The sequence below is a fragment of the Perca fluviatilis genome, chromosome 14 (assembly GCF_010015445.1).
Source record: "Perca fluviatilis chromosome 14, GENO_Pfluv_1.0, whole genome shotgun sequence".
Classification (NCBI taxonomy): Eukaryota; Metazoa; Chordata; class Actinopteri; order Perciformes; family Percidae; genus Perca; species Perca fluviatilis.
The window spans coordinates 5,663,929-5,684,661 of record NC_053125.1 but is presented as its reverse complement, the minus strand read 5'-3'; the positions used below and the strand labels follow the sequence as shown (position 1 = coordinate 5,684,661).

At 41.0% G+C, this 20,733-nt stretch overlaps 2 protein-coding genes across 3 annotated transcripts in view; one reads left to right on the top strand and one right to left on the bottom strand.

Moving 5' to 3' along the window:
• rnaseka (ribonuclease, RNase K a) lies at positions 1-6,446 on the top strand. 2 transcript variants are annotated; one of them, XM_039823382.1, is made up of 4 exons: positions 1-193; positions 1,731-1,813; positions 2,344-2,543; positions 4,706-4,836. In XM_039823382.1, exons 1-4 carry the CDS (start codon positions 119-121, stop codon positions 4,813-4,815), a joined length of 468 nt encoding a protein of 155 aa, XP_039679316.1. In that variant the 5' UTR covers positions 1-118; the 3' UTR covers positions 4,816-4,836. The 2 variants fall into 2 exon arrangements, with proteins under 2 accessions (XP_039679316.1, XP_039679317.1); XM_039823383.1 differs by lacking the exon at positions 2,344-2,543 and adding an exon at positions 5,897-6,446 and having other exon boundaries at positions 17-193; positions 4,706-4,832.
• alox12 (arachidonate 12-lipoxygenase) overlaps positions 5,106-20,733 on the bottom strand; it is a 31,823-nt gene continuing 16,195 nt past the window's right edge. Inside the window, exons 6-15 of the mRNA XM_039823380.1 lie at positions 19,536-19,642; positions 18,852-19,024; positions 18,562-18,705; positions 14,515-14,718; positions 12,844-12,930; positions 10,525-10,694; positions 9,192-9,313; positions 8,506-8,606; positions 7,502-7,672; positions 5,106-7,306 (exon numbers count right to left, since the gene is read on the bottom strand). Coding sequence (XP_039679314.1) covers positions 7,127-7,306; positions 7,502-7,672; positions 8,506-8,606; positions 9,192-9,313; positions 10,525-10,694; positions 12,844-12,930; positions 14,515-14,718; positions 18,562-18,705; positions 18,852-19,024; positions 19,536-19,642 — 1,459 coding nt within the window. The 3' untranslated portion in view covers positions 5,106-7,126. The remainder of the gene's footprint in view (positions 7,307-7,501; positions 7,673-8,505; positions 8,607-9,191; positions 9,314-10,524; positions 10,695-12,843; positions 12,931-14,514; positions 14,719-18,561; positions 18,706-18,851; positions 19,025-19,535; positions 19,643-20,733) is intronic.

The window sequence follows — 20,733 nt, the reverse complement described above, 5'->3', positions numbered from 1 at the left end:
AAACCATAAACCCGGAAACTTCCGGTGTTCGGTCACAGTCACCTGACCGAACAAGTGACAGAAGTTTGAGCAGCAGGTCAACTTTTGTTAGTTAACAGAACCAGAACCGAGTGTTACAATGCGTGGGTTGATTTGTGGACCAAAACTTGCCGCGTGTGGGATTGTGTTGAGCACGTGGGGGGTTATAATGCTGGTGAGTGTTATTCTTTGATTTACTTTTTATCTTTTATTTTTTTTATTCTCGCTAACCATACCTTCATTTTCGAGAGACTATGATCAAACTAAAACATGACTCAGTCCGACTGAGTCAGTCCTTAAACCGAATCCAAAGAAGGCAGGTTCCGTTGGTTGCTTGTTTTAGTTTAGCTTAGTTTTTATTTATCATAATTATGTTTAAAAAAGGACCCCATTTTGGATTATTTATCCAAAATCACTGTATCCACTACAATAATCCTCTGTCTGTAGGCCTATGTTGTTATTTCTTTTATTGAGAATCCCATATAGTAGCAGTTTTTATAACATTTCTTTTATTAAAACCTTTACAGGGTGATATTTTTTTTTAAACCGTAAAATAGTAGAGCACCAACAAAACACTGGGTGTTTCTCCACTTAAAGTGTATAGGCTATATCATATTAGGCCTGTAGAATAGAATCTATTTGGATAGAGAATTGAAATCAAATAAATTAATTTTTTTTTTTTAAGTTAACCCAAATTTAAACAAAGGAAGGGCATTTCAGAGGAATATGTAGTCCACTTCTCTCAGATTTTTTTTGTAATTTACTAACTTGGAGTCTCATGGAGAATGTAATTCGTTCCATTACAAATAACTCATGAATTCCATATAATACTGGTCCTGTGCAGATGGTGACATGTACTGTCAGGGCACGCCCTCATACTCTGCTTCTGACTGGCTAGTAGTCCTTACCTAGGTACTGTCAGGGCACGCCCTCATACTCTGCTTCTGACTGGCTAGTAGTCCTTACTGTCAGGGCACGCCCTCATACTCTGCTTCTGACTGGCTAGTAGTCCTTACCTAGCTACTGTCAGGGCACGCCCTCATACTCTGCTTCTGACTGGCTAGTAGTCCTTACCTAGGTACTGTCAGGGCACGCCCTCATACTCTGCTTCTGACTGGCTAGTAGTCCTTACCTAGCTACTGTCAGGGCACGCCCTCATACTCTGCTTCTGACTGGCTAGTAGTCCTTACCTAGCTACTGTCAGGGCACGCCCTCATACTCTGCTTCTGACTGGCTAGTAGTCCTTACCTAGGTACTGAACATGTGCGACTCCCATCAAAGATGGAACAGAAGTGAGATGCCTCACTCTGTAGCTAAAACAGAGAGCTCAACACACAGGGTGAAAAGAGGAGCTGCAGCAATGTGCAGTACAACAAAAACATGGTGTTTTCTGAAAATTAAACTACGTAAACCTATTCTGGTACAACATCTAAACACAATTATGAACCTGAAAATGAGCATAATATGAGCACTTTAAAATCTTGTACATTCCGGATGCAAAGCCCCAAAAGAAACCCATCCTACCTAAATACCTGTATGTTGTTGATACATGTTGCCCTTTGCAAAAAGCAGTTTGGTCAAATGAATTGGATGTAATGAAATATAAAACTAATATATATTTAAATCATATCGAGTGAGACTTAACAAAACCCATCAACCCTGGCGTGTTGACCGTGGGACCATCAGTAACAAGTGTCCCTCCTCTTTCTCAGGCCATGCTGGGGATTTTCTTCACCACACATTCAGCAGTGCTGATTGAAGACGTGCCTTTTACAGATCAAGACATCCACCAAGAGTAAGGCTTTTACTACCACACCTCTCTCCACATCTCTGCCCATACAGCTGCACTGAGGCTGGACACCCGCTACGGCCGGGACCATGTGCTTTTGTCCCGATTCTTTCACTATACATGGCTGCCGATTCCATTTGTACTGCAATTTTCATTTATTGCTTCTAGATTGCAATTCGGTAGTATTGCAATTTTCTTTTCCTTCTTTAACAAAAGCAAAATAATACACTTCTATAGACAATAGATCAGGAGACATTTCTAAAAACTGATTGTTTTCTAAGAAGAATGCACATCACATGTCAGTCAGTCAGTCAGTCAGACATTTATTTCATTTGGAAAAAAAGAACATAACGTGGAGTTTCTGCTTGTTCTGCTTTCGCTCTGTTTAGCTGGAAATGGATATGATGTAGTTGGCGTCAGCGGTACCGTGTAAACAGAAAATATCTAGGTCAATCATTGGTAAAAATAAAAAATACCGATTTGGTGCAAAAGAATAGTTATAAAAAATGTTTTGCAAAATTTTTTTTTATTTTCAGCGCGCTTTGGAGGAGGGTCTGTCAAAGCGAGACTAAGAACAGTGAGACCTTCCTGCAGTTCTCCCGCTGCCCTCTCTGTCCCGCCCCCTCCCATCAGGCCACATCCGTTAGGATTGCAGCAGTAGGCGGTGCCGCGGCTTCGGCCTCTGGTCCCTGTAGCAGGCTGCTGCCACACGGGACGAGCAGACGCTGGAGGCTGGGTGAGAGGAAATGGAAACACAGCAAGCGAGCCTGTATTGCTAGGCTGAAAGCTAAACCCAGCAGAGCAGCTCTCTCCTGCTGTTTTCTCAGCAAATGTCCGCTCCCTGGACATTAAACTGCCAATAGAAACTCTCTCTCTCTCTCTCTCTCTCTCTCTCTCTCTCTCTCTCTCTCTCTCTCTCTAAAATGACCTGTGACTGGCTCCTGTCTCCTGTCACGGGCTTGAATTTCTACAGCCTGAAAACAAGAGAGGAGCAGAAGTTTATAGTTTCCTCTCAGACCACTTGAGTTATATTATGCTGAAAGATTATTATCCCGAGTAAATGTGTCAAGCCAGGCACACAGGAAGGCCACAGTGCAGCCAGATATTTTCAAATTTGAATTTCAAAATAAAACCCCCAGGTTTATGGTGATTTTGGCTGTCTTGAATTTTCGTCTACTTCTACTGGATAGTCGCGTCACGTTCAACGGATTCATTTGCATAAAACTGGGCATCGGCCAGCTTTTTGACGTGCATCGTTTTTTCCAATGCAGCGCCGCCTTCCCGGAATGCTTTGCAGGCGCGTTGAAGTCGCTCGACTTCACCCATAGGAATAGAGCGGGGCGCGTCTCGACAGAAGCGCCGCACGGTCAAGTGGATCTGCACCGTAGAGCTTGCTCACTGCCTGCGTGACACGCACGTCTCAGGCCCTGTTTACACGTGCATGGTTATTTTGAAAAAATGAGACATTTCCCTTCGTTTGTGCCCTTCGTTTACACGCAAACGGAGAATTCGCCTCTGAAAACGAGTCTTTCTAAAAACTCCGGTCAGAGTGGAGATTTTGGAAAACTTTGTTTGCACGTTTGCACGTAAACTGAGACAAACGGAGGTTTAGGCGGCCGAGAGAGAGAGAGAGGACGTGACTCGTTGCTATTTTCAGGATTCTGATTGGCTAACGTGGGCTTGAGCTTCTCGTTACACTGCCACCTACAGGTTTGGCATGCTCTTGACGGCATTGCTGGCATATATATATATATATATATATATATATATATATATATATATATATATATATATATATATATATATATATATATATATATATATATATATATATATATATATTAGGGGCGGGGGGAAAAATCGATACAGCATAGTATCGTGATATTTTTCGTGGCAATACTGTATCGATACACAGACGCCAAGTATCGATCTATTATTATATATGTGTTGGTCAGTCTGTCTGCCTGACGATCTGATTTTGCAGCAATAAAATTGAAGTGAGATAAACGAACAGAAATGTGTCTTTTTAGATAAAACGCATGTTGACAAAATTGTCCTTTTGGGGACATCATTTGAAATTGAGAAAAACTTATAAAAAAGTAATAAATTGCAATATATCGCAGAATATATATAACGATGTTATTTTTGAAATTGGAGAGGTTGACATGTCCGATTTATGAAAATAGCCGGCCTCGTGTAAACGTAGCATCAGGCGCGGCTCGAGCTGCGCCGAAAACGCGTGCATGCTAGAAATAGGACCGACGCCTATTTTTCACGCGACACGCAAGCGTGTTGGAAGCGTTTCCAGGCAAAACAGAATAGGAAAAGATGTTTATATGTCATTTTTACACAAATACATATTAATAAATGACATGTTGTTTGAAAGTCTCTAGGTTTTGACATAAATGCAGATATAAATGTAATTTAAAAAAATTATAATTATCGATTTCAAATATTGCACCTGTCAATACAGAAGGAAATATTCTGTAGCCTAGTTTGCCGTCAATACTGCCGACGTTGTCTTTGCTGTAATCAAATCAGTGTGTGTGTATATATATATATATATATATATGTGTGTGTGTGTGTGTATGTGTGTGTATATGTTTAACATGAAGTATACTACTGCTTGAGGGCCGTAAATCAATGGGAAACATCCATGTGTCCAGACAAGGCTAGCAGCAGCGCCGCATCAGACACGTTTCTGGTGTGCAAAGACATAGAAGACGCCACGCAGCCGCCACGCAACAGAAAAGCCACGCTCCCGCCACGCAGGCAGTGTGAAGCCGGCCTAACTGTGCTGTGCTGATGTAGCAGGCGGATTTGTGATTGGGACTTTTCAGGAGTCCCGCCCTTGTGTCAGTTTGGCCTTGGCTTTAATGTTGTTGTGCTCCTCTTCAGTATCAACCCTCCTCAGAGGATCTACGCCCTGTACAACCAGGTGGGATACAACTGCTTCATCGCAGCTGCTTTCTACATCCTGTTTGGATTCTTCTCCTGCTGCCAGATGAAGCTCAACAAGCGGAAGGTGAATTCCATTTTTTGTGTGGCTTTTTTTTTTGAGTTTAATGTTATTGACCTTTTTGTAGCAAGGGTCAGATTCACGCTCGATGGTGTTTTAAGCCCCCAACATCGACACCCAGATTCACCCAAACTACAACATAGCTCTAGGGGTATCTCTTCATGCAGATACATCTGAGCTAAGTTCTTCTGCAGTGATAGCCCCTATAAGTGGATGATTGGACTTGCAACAGACAGATGTGGAATTTTAGGTAGCGTTGAGACATTAAAATACGACCCGGGGGAAAAGTTGTTTTTAATAAGAGATCCATGAGTTTGAAGGTTTATCAGACACAGAGTTCAACAATAAGGGTTGCCTTGAAGGCCCGGGGCAAGTAAAACGCCACGTTCGGGCAAATAAATATAAAGCAGAACAGAGTGTTACCTTACTTATATTCTGAATTCTTTTTCACATGCACGACCAAAGTGGGGAAAAAAAAAAAACCTTAACATTGAACACTGAGACGAATCAAATACAGCGTGATCAGAAATGACATGGTTTTCCCCCGCCATTATAAAGTTTAGGTGCAGCGCCTACGCCAAATCTTATATCCAATGACTGTAGTTGGACTTCTTTAGCGAGTTTTGTCTTTAAACTTTTTTGGGTGTCAGTTGTTTAATATCTGCTCTAGCTTTTCCATCTTTTTTTGACACCGATAATGGTGATAACGTTCCAAAATAATGTGGAAAAAGAGAGATGCAAAACTACCCCAAAGGGACACAAACGGACTACAAAGAGACGCCACATGACCACAGAGACCCAAAACTATTCCAAAGGGGAAATACATGACCAAAAAGAGACACGACAAGACAACACAAAGAGACAAAATCCCACAAAGAGACACAAAATGTATGGGGGAACTAGCATTTTTCTTCTCTTTTTAATTGAAAAATATAAAATTTTCTTGAGTAAGGATGCCTGAAAGACACCTAAGTCTTCCACAAAGCTAGGGGAAAACACTGCAATGAGGAATGGAGCATGTGTGAAAGTAGTGTAACCGTGATCATTATTTTAATCCTGTTGTTCTGTAGGAGTACCTGGTGCACTAGTGCCACCCGCTGGATGGAGGAGCTCCCAGAAGCACTCTGGCAGCAGGAGGCCGCGTTCGGGAGCTCGCAGCTCTTCTCTAATCACTGACTTCTGTCTCAGGGTTTAAAATTCCTAATCATAAACTACAGTGGGGGTGGGGGGGGGAGAGAGACTGGCCGCTGTGTTGGGAGCAGATCGACGTTTTGCACCTTCATGTATTCAAGATGAGATTAATTCTACCTCTGAAGTGATGCAATGATTTGATTGTGGTGGTAAAAACTACCCACTGAAACGCTAATAGCTGTTGTTCTCCAGAGTCTCAGTGATTATTCTTGTTAAAATTGTTTGTTTTTTTAAAATCTATACTGTACTGTACAATAGAATGTATTTTTTGGTTATTGCCAGTATCAGTGTTTGGAATGTTAGTGTCATTAGATCTAGTTCTTTAGTTTCAGTGGACTTTTGTCTGTATGTTTTGAATGGTTGTCTTTATTCAAATGTCCAAGGTTGTAGTCCAGCATTCATTTCAAACATTAAAGATATGTGGAGTTACGCTTGGTTAGATTGTTTATTTGACACAAGCGTGGATTTTTCACTTCTGCAGAGCTTGCTTTTGTCCCTACATTTTTAAAACGTGCAAAAGTGCAGCTTCCTCACAGTGAAGCTGGATCTTCCAGCTTTTCAACACATTGTCAACATCTGTTGCTTCAATTACCATGACGTAAGTTCCATAATAAAGTGGTGGATACTTATACATGGAAATATTGGCTTTAAATAACAAACATGACAAGAGAGTGTACCGGCAAAAAGTGAAGCTTGACAAAATGAGCTTAACTCAGCTTTCAGCTCATGGACTTCATCAGTGAGTGGCTGTTGTAATGTCATGGAAAACACACACTGTACTGTTACTGTACTTAAGTAGAATATTCTCATACATTCATTCTTCACTTCGTTATTTATATTGCTGGAAACTTTCACATTTACTCCACTACTTTTCCAAAATAAAATGTTTATGTACTTTTACTCCGATACATTTCACCTACTGTAAGCATCTCCGTTACTCATTACTACAAAATACAAATCAGAAGAAATTTTAGGACTGCAAAAGAGCAGGTTTGGCGAATCACTGCTCCTAGGTTGCAAGTTAATGCACGCTCCATTCCAGTTGGTGACGTAATGCCCATTTGTCGCCAAGCGCCAAAACTAAAGAAGAAGTTAGTCCGTTAGTCATTCTATATAGTGATGCTGTTTTCTACGCGGCTGGGCAGGAGGTAAAGGTACTGAAGCTCCAGTCCTTCATTCTGACTCATGATGTGGCCCTCAATCTCCTTCAGCTCCCCTCTGAACCTGTCAATCAGCTCCTGGGCCCGCCCCTCAGTGAAGTGCTCCTCTGTGTATTTGCCCAAAGGAATCTAGGCAGGAGAAAACAGGAAGTTACTGAAGAGAGAGGAACTAAGGTGGGTGGTGTAGCGTGTCCGATCAGCTCCACAGACCAACTATATATGGGATCATTGAAATGCCATCTGCTGTGGTAGTTTGCCATTTGTCCAATCAGAATGGAGCATTGTTAATAACACCCTGTAAACCACAAAGAGATTCTCACTCACTGCATCTGGTTGAGCTCGCCCCAGATGCCATGTGATAGCCATCTGCACACAGGACTGGCTCACATCAGGAAGGGTGGCCATGATCATCTCCATGGTAACAGCATCCTTGTCTGTTGGTGGGGGGCGTCTCATGGTGCAGGGGGTGTTGGGGACCCAGGCACACCAGTCAAACTGAAAATCAAACACCGACAGAGAGAGAATCGGTTAACGTCCCTGTGTGTAGGATGTGGGATTTCAAAAAAGGCTGAATATTCTTTTACCAACTTCGCCAGGGCATCTCTACGGAAGAGGAGTAGGGCCAATGTGGAAAATGTATCGGAGTTCTACGTTTAAAGTCACAATTCTGACTTTTTTTCTCAGCTTTCTGAATGCTGACTTTAAACTTTAAAATCACAATCACACTTTTATGGAAGAGGATTGGGGCCAACGGGAAATGTTTTTGTGGAGTTTTGAGTAGTTAATTTAGAGTAGATCTCAAAAACATTTTTCACATGTGGCGTAGAGCTGGGCGATATCTTTGACCAAATGCCTCAATATCGATATTGCGGCGGCGATATTGTAGGGTTGACTGTTGGTGCTTTCACAAAAAATGTACACATTGGCACCGGAGCAATCCCAGAAGTGGAAGGTCGTGGATATGGACCAATGTGGCCCTAATCCTCTTCCGTACATCTCAGAGCTCAACGCATCTTTGGCGGGTCTAGACCATTTCAAATGGAGGGGCCAGGCTGGGGCCAGATGCGATTTTAGGGGTGCCAAATATATTAAGCGTTACGTGTCACATACCTCCGACCCTCCATATGTTTGGTTCTACAATAGACTTAACAATACACACCTAACAACAAACACAAGTATACTCATTCAGTGTTAACCTACATTTTATCTATCACTGCACACAAATAATATCCCCTCTTCTCTTTGGGGATGAAGGTGGGGTTAAAAATGTATGAAAATATTTGCCACAGTTAGAACCGCCCCTGAATAGGTGTGTGAGTGCTCAGCACCTGTCCGTTGTTAGTGGCAGCGTGCTGGGCTGTGCTGGTGAAGATGGACACTGACAGCAGGGTGGAGAGCTCCTCTCTGGTGCTGAGCGTACTGGACAGACCTGAACATACATCCACCATCAACATTCACGTGCACAAATAACACTTTCTGACAGCGCTTCACAATGGTTGGATGAAATGTGACATAGTTATGGTACATACTGAGACGTCACTTTTGCATACAGTTGTTAAGAATAGAGCTGCGCTATTTTGAGGATTAATCTGTTTGAGTCATTTTGTAGAAAAAAAAAAAAAGTTAAAGTTCTCTGATTCCAGCTTCTTAAATGTGAATATTTTCTAGTTTCTTTACTCTTCTGTGACAGTAAAGTGAATATATTTGAGTTGTGGACAAAAACGAGACATTTAAGGACGTCATCTTGGGCTTTGATCCAACTTTTTCACCATTTTCTGACATTTTATAGACCAAACAACTAATCATTTCATCAAGAAAATAATCCACGGATGAATCGACTATGATAATAATCGTTAGTTGCAGCCCTAGTTAAGAGTCCCAATCCATTTTCTTACATAACACAGCTGCTTAGTGGTCTTAAAATGAATGCCTAAGATTTGTCTTGTCTTGAAGATTCCCAGTTGGAAAAGAGTTTTTTAATGTTAAAGTATTAAGATAAATATTGATAACTGACCAAAGTTGGGGAGCTCTGTGAAGCCTTCCTGTGATATGTCTCTGATCCAGGCTTGGAGCTCCAGGTCTTCCTGCACATCCTGGTCTGACTGGTAGAACAGGCTGACCATACCTGAGACAAAACTGAAGGAGGAGGCACAGTTACAGTAGTCTCGCATTGCCAGACCCTCCTCCACGGCGCCGCGGAGGAGGGTCTGGCTAGTCCACACAGCATTCCGGGAAGGGAGAAAAACGTGCTCTGGTTTATTGGCATTTCTTTAAACCATTTACAAGCTCTGGAATAAAAAACGCTCGCACTGCTACTATTATTATTATTGTTAGCCAGGCTGGCATCAATCATGGGCAACACCTACCTACATGAGACTGGGAGTTCCCATCTGTGTTCATATACTGTCTGTTTATAGAAGGATGTTTATTGTGTAAATATGTTTGATTTATTACTATTATTATTGTAACTAATTCTATTTTTTCTATTTCTTATACTTAATGTATATTATTTTGCCTATGTCCATTTAATGTGTATTTGTGTTATTCTGATGTGTGTACATTTTTTTCTTTTGAGCTGCTGTAGCACAGGAATTTCCCCAGTGCGGGATTAATAAATCTTATTATTGGTCATAGTTCTTTACTTTTACTATAATTGATCCTCCCCCAGGGTAGTTTTGAGCATTTCCTGACTTCATTTCCTGTATTCGGATACACTTTTGTGCACCTATTTACGGTGGAAGTACCTTCATTTAGCCTATGTAAAGAAGAAAAACACAGAGGACAATTCAAAATATATCAAAAATATAATAGAAAGTATGTTGATGCGTGTCATTGGGCATTTTAAAGTGGGTATATGGAAATCCTGGAGGTTTCTTAGTGGGTACACTGTGTATACCTGCGTATCACGTAGACTACACCGCTGGATGTACCCTACATTTAACTCCCGTATACCACAATGCAACGCTGCTGTGTTTTCCCGGAGAAGAAGAAGCAGAAGTCACAGTGAAAACTGAAAAGAAAAAATGGAGCGGGCTTTCGTTTCTTAACAGTGGAAATGTAACATGCAACATATACATACAGCCTTTTACTATTCTCCGTAGCACTCCGTATGTTTCAGGGACGTATTAAAAGTATTTATGTTTCAGTTTGTTTACATGACGCTGGGCGCACACGCCTCCGTCATGCAAATAACCGGCACATCTACTGACACAACGATGTTTTCAGTGACTGTCCGAAATCTTGTTTGTTCGTTCCCTATATAGTTCACTATTTAATAAACATTATATAGGGAATAGTGAATGAGAGAACGGTTTCGAACACAGCTTGTGTTGTAGGATGTAGGCTACCTGAGTATGGCCTCCCATATCATCAGACTGTGTTCTCTGTAGAAGTAGTTCCTTAGCTCGGAAACTCCTCTGTCAGTGAAGTCATTGCGGGGCTGGAGGGAGCGGTAGGTCAGCTCCTTGTACTCCCTCTGAGACAGAATCAACAGGCCATCACCACCTGTGGACACAACCTACACACGGACGCGACCGCCACGATCAGCACCGGCACAATAACAGCATACCTGTCAAGTATCCCGTTTTGGCCGGGAAAGTCCCGTATTTTAGCCCTTCTTTCCCGCCGTCGTCCCGTATTAGTATTTTCCCGTAAATCTCCCGTATTTTAACCTGCGTTATTAAAAAATAATACCCCGGGTCCGAGCGGAGTAAAAAAAAAAAAAACATTCCCAATCTGAGCTCTGTCACTAGCCTCGCGATAACTGCCACCTGCAGTAGCCTACTACAGGTACTGTAGGTGGCAGTTGTCGCGAGTTTAGTGTGTGAGGTCAGATGATGAGAGACGGATGATGGACGCTACGACAGAGACGGTGCGCTGCCAAAACGTATGAAGGCTTTACTATGCATAGCAATGCAAGTTGAGAAAGGGTGTTTAGCATGGTACGAAAGATTGTTACAGAGAATAGGATGACGTTAGACAACAGAACTGTTTGCGCTCTACTCTCATGTAAAATCAACCACTCTGGCCCAGCCCACAAATACACTCCTTCCAAAACAGTCTTAAAGAATGCAAAGTCTGCAACAAATTTATACAATAACTCACTAAAAGAGTAAAGAAAATTTATGTGAAATGAAAAGAAAAACTGTAAAAGAAAAGCAATATGAAATGAAAAGAATGTGTGGAATGAAAATAAAATGTAAAGACAAGCAATGTTATAAATTGTAAATGTTTTCAGCATTCTGCATCAAGTGGTGATTTTAGCTTTCTTGTACACCTGTCTTAAAATGTAAGGGATACTGGAGCTTGGTTGGGGTGGTGGGACTGCTTGCGGTGGGCACCGGAAAAATGTCCCTTATTTTCAAATCCAAAACTTGACAGGTATGTAACAGTCATCACATTGTTTAAAAGGTCCAATGTGTGGGAATTTCTCCCATCTAGTGCTGAGATCATATATCGCAATCAATTCTCTCGCACCACGCAGTTCAAAGTACGTATTACAGCTGGGCGAAGAAGAAGACTCCTGTTCCTGAAATTTGGATTTTGAATACGTGTGGTCCTCCATATTTCCTTCTTCAAACTTGCCGGGGCCCGGAAGCTACGATACCCATTAGCAGCGTTAGCAGCACCTGTGAGTTTATCATGAGACAGTGAAAACGTGAAAGGCGGAGCAGTATGTTCTGTATGTCCCTTACCGGCTAACGTATTTCAAGATGGCGCATTAATATGGAGCATCTGCCCCAAGGGGGTAAGCTTCGCTTCAGAACTCGAGCCATCTATGGCGCCATTTTGTTGCTACCTGGCCATCACCTCCTGTTAGCATTCCGCTGACCACCATTTTTTTTTTACGTCACTTGACTGCGAATAACTTTACATCTGAAGCGTTTAAAGACTCTATTTGTCCGTTGTTTATTTCTAAAGAAACACCAGAACAGTTTTGTATTTAAAAATAGGCTAACGATTGTGTCATAACTAAGTGACTTACTGTCGCACGGTAGAGGAATTACCGTATAGTACAGGAGAAGCTCGCAGGCAGTTTCGACTTACGTTAGCTGTTTAGGTTTAATTACTAATGTTAACTAGCATGTTAGTTAGCAATAATTAGCCTGTGCTTATGTTATCTCCTTACATATACCTACGCTCTCCGTCTCTGTAAGATTGGGAATGATTGAGATTTCTCTTGGCACAGCTACTAGAAGACTTCCAACTTTCAGACACGTTGCTCACGTCACATTTACTTTGTCTCTGTCAGTTGGAGGCTGCTCAGTAAAGCTGGCCATCACCAGAAAAGTGCTTCTAATAGCCTTCACTGGTCTCCGTCCAGAGCAACGGGGTCTATTGGTCCATTTTATATATGTCAATGGTCTGCCCCAGTTCATGCAAATGTAAAATTTCAAGCCAATGGGAATACTTGGAAATGATGGTGGTGGTAAATATTCATGAAAAATGACACATTTTGTGAACGGGCAACACAGATTTTGATAATGAACAACTAAAAACGTTGGACACACTGGACCTTTAACACAGCACGTGTTTTTTCTAAAGATCGATAATGTGGCTGTGATGAGGTGGAGAGCCCAGTGACATTAACAGTCTCTGGGAAAAATGTTTCAAGCCCACATCCACTAACTTCTAAATGCCAAAAGTACTGTTTGTGAGTGACACACCCTTTTGAAGATGCCGTTAGGGGAGATGAGCTGAGTGCGCCCCCGACAGTTGATCTCTAGAGTGTAGCGCAGATGAGGAGCCATTAGCTGCAGCAGGGAAACACAAAAAACTGCTCAGGGTGCAACATACAGTAACTGTGTTACCAAAGTCTCAAATATTAGCACGAATAACTGAGCTGTTACTAATAAAAAGGTCTGGAAAGTCCTTACAGAGGGGTGGATTTACCTATACTCCAATAGTTCACACGGTAAATTCAGTGTAATGTACAATTCCTCAGCAATAACAGTGATAGGGTTAACACAAATATTGTTATTTACAGTGGCCTGTCCTTTGATAGATTTTTTTTAGATTTTTGATAAGCTACCATCAATGGAACTCCCTTCCTGAAAATGTTTCAAATGAAAAGCTTGCAGGTAAAGGGATATATTATGTCAAAGATTCTCTATGTCTAAAAAAGCCCGAATGGTATGAAAAGGTAAACACTTCCTGTCTCCTAAGTGCGATACAGATACAGATTTATTCATCCCCATAGGGCAATTCAGTATCTACAGTCCATCGAAACATATACACACAAATTCATACTGCCAGTCATCAGTGACAGAGGGAGCACAATAAAAAGGCTTATGGGAAAGTGTCAGATCAAAAAGTATACAGCAAGAAAAATATTTGAAATAAGAACTGAATAATGACGATAAAGTACGATAAAGAGAGAAGAGTTAAAATAATAATAAAAAATCGAGTGTATTGCACATACGTAAGAAATTGCAATCGACCGGTTTTAAACATAACCAATATGAGGTTTGTGCAAAATACATTCAAGGCAGTTACTTTGCATTCGGCAACTTAATTGCAGAGGGAATTGGAATTAATGATTTTGGAGTAACGGTTGGTCTTTCTGGGCGCAGCCTGGTTTTAAAGTGTAGTGAACGTTGTGTGGATGGATGAAAAGATATATTTGCCTAATTTATTAAAGAGCTCCTATTATGCTTTTTTTGATGTTTCCCATCTTCTAGTGTGTAATATTGTCTATTGTGTATGTAGTATATGTATAAAGTACAAAAAACACATTTCACAGCACTTTTCCTCAACTGGCTGGAACACCTCGCCCACATTCCTGTGTGAAATTCCTCAATTAGTGATGTCACAGATTGAGAAAGCCAGCCCAGTTTTTCATATGTGCTGCCCATTGGTGCTGCCTGAGCAAGCACAGCGCGCCCAGCGGCTTGTTTGAATTTGGTTGGCCAATCGCAACATAGTGGGCCAGCTGACCAATCAGAGCAGACTGGGCTTTTCAGGAAGAGGGGCCAGGAGCTCAGACAGAGCGTTTCAGACAGAGGAGCTGCAGCAATGGGCAGTATGAGAAACATAAAATGTTTTTTGAACATCAAAGCATGTAAACCTATTCTAGTAGACCCCAGGAGTACCATCATGATGCAGAAAAGGAGTATAATAGGGGCTCTTTAACATTTTCTTTTGCTAACATTAGGTATTTACACAGCTAAAAGCCACATGTAGCATTATGAAATAAGATTTGTTTTGTTAAGGCATTAGCAAATGTTACCTTATCTGTGTTGCCAGATCTCCATGGTTTGTTGCTGAGACAGAAACAGGTCACAGACATGGCTTAAATCTTCTAAGAGAAAACTACAGCTCTGAATAATATGGCTCACCTTATATATAGGGTGCACAGCGGGCAGCTGTCTCAGAGTAGCTACACAAAACACCTCCACCACCAGGTGAGTCCTGAGCAGGTGAGACAGCAGCTGGAACACCTGGAACTCAGCGTGACGCACCCACATCTTCGCCAACAGCCAGGCCAGGGGCGGGTCTCTGGGCAGGAATATGGGCGTGTCCAGGCCTGGAGTCTGCTCTAGCTGAGGACAAGGAGCAGAAACTATTACAGGCAGTCCTGTTCCACTGCATGAAAGGAAACCTGAACCTTACCTATCTAGGACCTCCCAGACCATATGAAGTTCAGATTTTAGTCACCAGGTTTGTTTCCGCTGTACTGTTAAGTTTATTGGTTTACATATATACAAAGACTACAGATTAATATACACAAAATCAATATAAGATTTGATGGAGAGATGCAAAAAATGAGAGGGGCTTAATCTGGGCAATGCATAATCCAATTAAAATAGAAAGAAACTAAAATACTGAAAAGAAAAGAAAGAAAGAAAAAAAGCCATAACTAGAATTACACAATATCAAATCAAAAGAATAAATACGAAAGGTGAAATAATATTAGGAGTTACATGGGTTGTTTACAATGACATCCCATAGGGATAACGTTGCACAGACAAAAACAAACCTTTAACAGTTTTCTTAAATTGTACAAGTGTTAAAAAAAAGTGCTTTAAAAAAAAATAATCACTGGACCTCTGCAATTTAAAGCAAACTGAAGTTGACATGTTGACATGGTTATTATATTAGTGTAGTACCCGCAACATAGGATTTTAAAATGCTATACAGCCTTTTTTTGATGTTCATAAATAATTTAATTATATATAATAATAATAATTATCCATTCACTATGGTGAGACATTTACATACAATGTTGTCAAGTTTACATTCAGTATTTTGCAGATTTTCATTGAATTTGCACAGATTTTCATATTCGTTATTTCAAGTTTACATTCAATATTCCTGTGTTGTAAGTGAATATTATTCTTTTTAAATGTTCTCAGATTTATCTTTTTGTTCATTTGATTTATCAGGTTTACTTGAGGTTTGCATTTTCATATTTTTATTTTTTTGAAAATAGCAATCAGTATTCTCAGATTTGTACAAAATGTTATCAGATTTTCTTTTCTTGTTCACAGGTTTACCTCCAGTATTTTCAGAATATTTTTGGAAAGTAACATTCGGTATTCTCTGATTTTATAAAATATTTCTCAGGTTTAAATTCAGTATTCTCAGTTTTATGTTTCTTTCAGATTTACATTGAATATTTCTCAGGTTTTCATTCAGTAGTTTCAGGTTTTCATTCAACATTCACATATTTTCAGTATTCTCAGGATACATTCACTAATCCTTTTAGGGTTTTCATTCAATAGGCCTCATTCACCAACCGTTCTTACGAAGAAATGTGTTGTTAAACCCTTCTTACGAACTTTTTACGAAGATTCTGGCATTCACTAATGTTTTCTTAACTTGGATTTGTTCTTAGCTAAGAAAAAAATGTACGAACACTGAAAAGCACTCTTACGCACATTTGAGTGATGACAATTTGCTCCAAATGATTGCTTACTGCATTTTATTTAATTCTACAGTCGTTTACAATGATAGTATTGTACTGTAATGTATTTCTGATCATTTGTTGAAAAAAATATCATAGTATGCAAAAAAAACACTAACACTGCAATTTACATCAGCAATTAAACGGATTAAATCTTGCGTTATTTGGTAATTGATCGCTATTTATAGGGCCAAAATGCAGTGGTAGAATGTAACAAAGTACTAATTCGTCCTAACTGTACTTAAGTAAAATTTTCACGTATCTGTACTTTACTTAAGTAGACTCAATAGTGCATAGCCTACTTTTGACTTTTACTTTGTTACATTTTGCAGCAATTATCTATACTTTCTACTCCACTACATTTCTACAATGTTCTGTTACATTTTCTGATCAGTTTCCCCCCTGCCAAAACGTCTTCCTGACCGTCACACGTTTGTCTCACCAGTAAAGTTTGGTTGCCGTAGATACTGTATATATGGGGCACCGCCGATCCAAGCCGGCTCCGGTGCTCCAGAGCCCGGGCGCAGCGCCGCTGACCCTCGGTAATACAGCCCCCGGTAAAAGTGAAAATGAAAACGTTTGTTTTTATTATTCCCGTTTTTAAATCAAAGTTGCTATATCTATTTCTCTCCACAGCGTCGTTTACTCCTCCGCCAGGCTGCGTAAGACGCGTTCATATCTTATTTATTTGGCTGGACCTCTTCACATCTCCCCATTTGCGCTGCTTGACACACTTTATTTGATTACTTGCATGGTTAAAGAAAATAAAATACATCCATGAATAAAACCAACCGCATTCCCATTCTAACAACACATTTCTGTTTTATGCTGGTTAGGATAGGAACTTTTTTTAAAAGCCAGGCCTTGTTTGTGGTAGTGGACACCTTATCATTTTACTAAAGTAAATATGTCTCTGGTTATTTGTACTTTTATTTACGTACTGAGATTCAGTACTTCCTCCACCGCGGCTCCGACAATCTCTGAATCTCCCAGGAGGTGCACAGGAAGTGTCATGTCCTTATATGGGAATTTGCGGGGCGTTTTCTTATGCTAATTAGTAACAACTGACACGCGCTTTCAGTTACGAAGACGTGGGATTCATCAATCCTAACGGTAGGGTTCCACACAGCGAAATTTCGCTTTGCTCTCATTGAGGTTGAATGGAGATGAAATTCGCCCTGATTGAGCGAGATGAGAGCGAATCGCCGAGGGGAGCGAAATAAAGTTGACGAAAGTTTAACTTTATTCAAATGAGGACCACTCGAGAACCAATCAGGTCCGCATGTTTGTATTTGGAAGGGAATTACAAAAAAAGTCTGACCAAGATGGCGGAGGTCATCAGCGCAGTATCATGAAAATTTTGATGTGATTAAAAGGTTTCTACACGAACATCGGTACTTCTATCAACACGAATTGTGTTTTATATGACACACAAACTTAATTAGGGCACATACACCACTAAATAGATCACTGTATATGTTAGTTTAAACACTCGAACTTTTCAGCTAGCCGACAGGCTAATCGCTAGCATGTTCGGACAGTGGATTTCATTGTAGCCTAGCCAGGCAGCTAGCTAGCTAGGCTACTTGTGCATTTGTTTGATTACATGTTTTATTGGCAAACATTGACGCTTGTAGCAACACGGATTGTTGTTTATATGTCACCACGAGCGCAAACAGGGCGAACACACACCACCAAATAGACCACTGGAGATAGTTTAAACACTCAAAATGATTCAGCTAGCCGACAGGTCACCCGCTAGCATGTTCGGACATTGCATTTCATTGTAAGCATAGCAAGGCAGCTAGGCTACATAGCCAGGTTACCAGAGCATTTATGAGCTAACATTTTACAGATGGTTTGCTGCTGTGCATTTTTACCGCCCTGTCTTCTGACAGCCCGGGACATTTAAAAAAATGTTGCGGTCTTGCGTGTTGTTTTCGCGACCACGCCCCCCGAGGAAAACTTTCGCTGGCCGAAATTCGCGAGGTGTTTCGCTGTGTGGAACCCTACCGTAAGAACACAGGTACGAACAATTCTGCTGTTTAAGAACACGTCATGAATCCGACATAGACTTTTCTTAGGAACCTTCTTAAGAACATATTTAAGAGAAAACTTAGGAAGATATTGGTGAATGAGGCCCAATATTCTTAGACTTTCATATTTCATACTCAGAGAGTTTTGTGGAGCTGATCTTAATGTCTGTCTTAATTAGCTTTGTAGCAACTCATTTGGCAATGGCTTGAATGTAACAGATGTTCATTAATATCAAAAAGTTAGCCACTAAAGTTTTAATCCTTCTGAAAAAAAATCCCAAAACCATTTCCCCCAAGGACTTCATCGCATAATTTACAGGTACTAAAGTTTAATTGAATATAATGTGGGTCTGTGTGATTGTGTGCATGCATATCAGTGGCATGTTGAGGTCATTCATTATTTCAGTGCAGGTCTATTTGCTTAATGGGTGTTAATGATATACCTGTATAGCAATAGGTATGAGTCCGTTATCTGGATGTTGGTACAGGAGACAGAGTGGAGCAGCGATGTACTGAGGTTGACCCCTAATTGTGTTGGTGGGAACCCCATCCAACATGGCGTAGTCTAACAGGTAGATATTCCCTGCCTGGACAGGAAATAAGCAGAATTAAATGAATGACCAGGTTCAAGACATAGCCTACAGTAAGTGACACAATTCTGCAGTTGTTAACTTTATGGTGTCACATTAAACCCTGTATAGATGATAGAGACCGATGTAGACCATTTGTCCACCTTAAGTTCTTTGTCCAGGTTGGTCCTGGGAGCCATGGAGCTCTGCACCATGTCTGCTACCACAGGGAAGTTCTCTGGCAGCTTCTTGCACCTCTTGATCATCCTTGGGTTAGAGCCATTCATACACTGGTAGCCAAAGAAGGAGTCCTCTTTCCAGTGCTCCATACAGTACTCTGAGTCAAACGCACACACATGCTGAGTGAGTGAATAAATCTGGTGAGTAAATGTGTATAGAAAAGTGAAGTCCCTCCCCTTCCGGTGGACCCCATGGGACCTCATTTCGAAAAAATATGGATGGTAGTGAATGGGGAGAGATGAATACATGTTTTGATCCCATTTGAATTGAGCCATGAATTACACATATGAAGTCCATCAATTTAAAAGATAATTTTGCAAGTGAAGAAAGTCACAGTTTGTCCCAGGTTTGTCGTAGTAGCACTTAGTTTTGTGTGAAACCGCTCAGTGAACTACATCTCTTGTCTCGCACAAATTACAATGTAGGCATTCTATATCTTCCATATAATTAATGTGTACATTAAAGGACTATGTATTAGTGTATATCAAACATGTTGCATTTCTCATGTATTAGAAATGTAGTGTCTAAAAGGAAACTGCCCAGCCATTAGTTTTTAGTCATTTTCCCCATCAGGTTTTGGGAGGAGTATATAGTGTGTATTTACACACCAGCTATGGGGCTTCGCAGCTTCCAGAAGATCCGTTTGAAATCGTCCAGGTCACTCCAGGACTTCCCAAACCTGATGGCCATCTTCTTCAGAGACAACTCTAGCAAGCTGATGAGAAGAGAGAGGGCATGTATACTTTGTTGGGATAGACTGCACATTGTAGAAGCTCAACTCTCATCTTGGGACCAACAATCTCTATGAGGACCAATTTAAGTTTTAAACCCTCGTAGTGAGGACATTCCTGCATTTTGAGGACATTGCCCTCTGTACATAAAACATAGTTTGAAGGTTTAAAGTGATGGTAAACCTTAAAGCAACACTAAAGCACTTTTCCGCTTCGGTCCCCCTACAGGTTGGAAGCGGAATTGTCTATTAATTCAATTCAATTCAATTTTATTTGTAGTATCAAATCATAACAAGAGTTATCTCGAGACACTTTACAGATAGAGTAGGTCTAGACCACACTCTATAATTTACAAAGCCCCAACAATTACAGTAATTTCCTCAAGAGCAAGCATTAGCAGTGGCTATTGCGAGAGGAAAAACTCCCTTTTAGGAAGAAACCTCGGCAGACCCAGACTCTTGATAGGCGGTGTCTGATGGGGCCGGTTGGGGGTGTGATGAACAGTGGCAGTCATAATAAAGATAAAGATAATGGAACAGTGACTACAATGGTAGTCGTTCATGTCGTAGCAGGGCACAGCAGGGCGTTGCGGGATGTAACGTGGCACCGCAGAGCATGGGTGGATGCAGTGGACGTAGCAGGACATTGCAGGGAATTGCAGAGCATAGCTCTGCGAAGAAGAAACATAAGGACTCCGGGGAGTAAACTCCCCAGAGCTAGGTTAGTAACAAGCATTTCTGGGACAAGGATGCACACAAGAGGAAACAAATGAAAACAGAGATGAGAGAGAAGCTCAGTGTGTCATAGGAAGGAAGGAACTTGCCTGGCAGTCTAGAATTATAATAACATAACTAAGAGAGGCAGGTTAGAGTTAGAGAGAGGTGCCGGATCGGGCTTTAACTCTCCCCTGCCGGATCGGGCTGTACTGGCCTGCCTCCCTCTACTCTCACTATATTATTGATTATATGATAAATAAATCTGATGACTATAAAGAGAAGCAGGTGGGCCGGGTTAGGCGGACGCTGCAACTCCTCATTCCCTAACTTGACGACTATGAAGAGAAGCAGGTGGGCCT

What these genes read in the sequence shown, in the direction of transcription:
- rnaseka (XM_039823382.1), top strand. Translation starts at nt 119, where the DNA reads ATGCGTGGGTTGATTTGTGGACCAAAACTTGCCGCGTGTGGGATTGTG. An exon ending in GATCAAGACATCCACCAAGA is followed by an intron (nt 1,814 to 2,343) that starts GTAAGGCTTTTA and finishes TTTTATTTTCAG; the next exon opens with CGCGCTTTGGAGGAGGGTCT. An exon ending in GAGCAGACGCTGGAGGCTGG is followed by an intron (nt 2,544 to 4,705) that starts GTGAGAGGAAAT and finishes GCTCCTCTTCAG; the next exon opens with TATCAACCCTCCTCAGAGGA.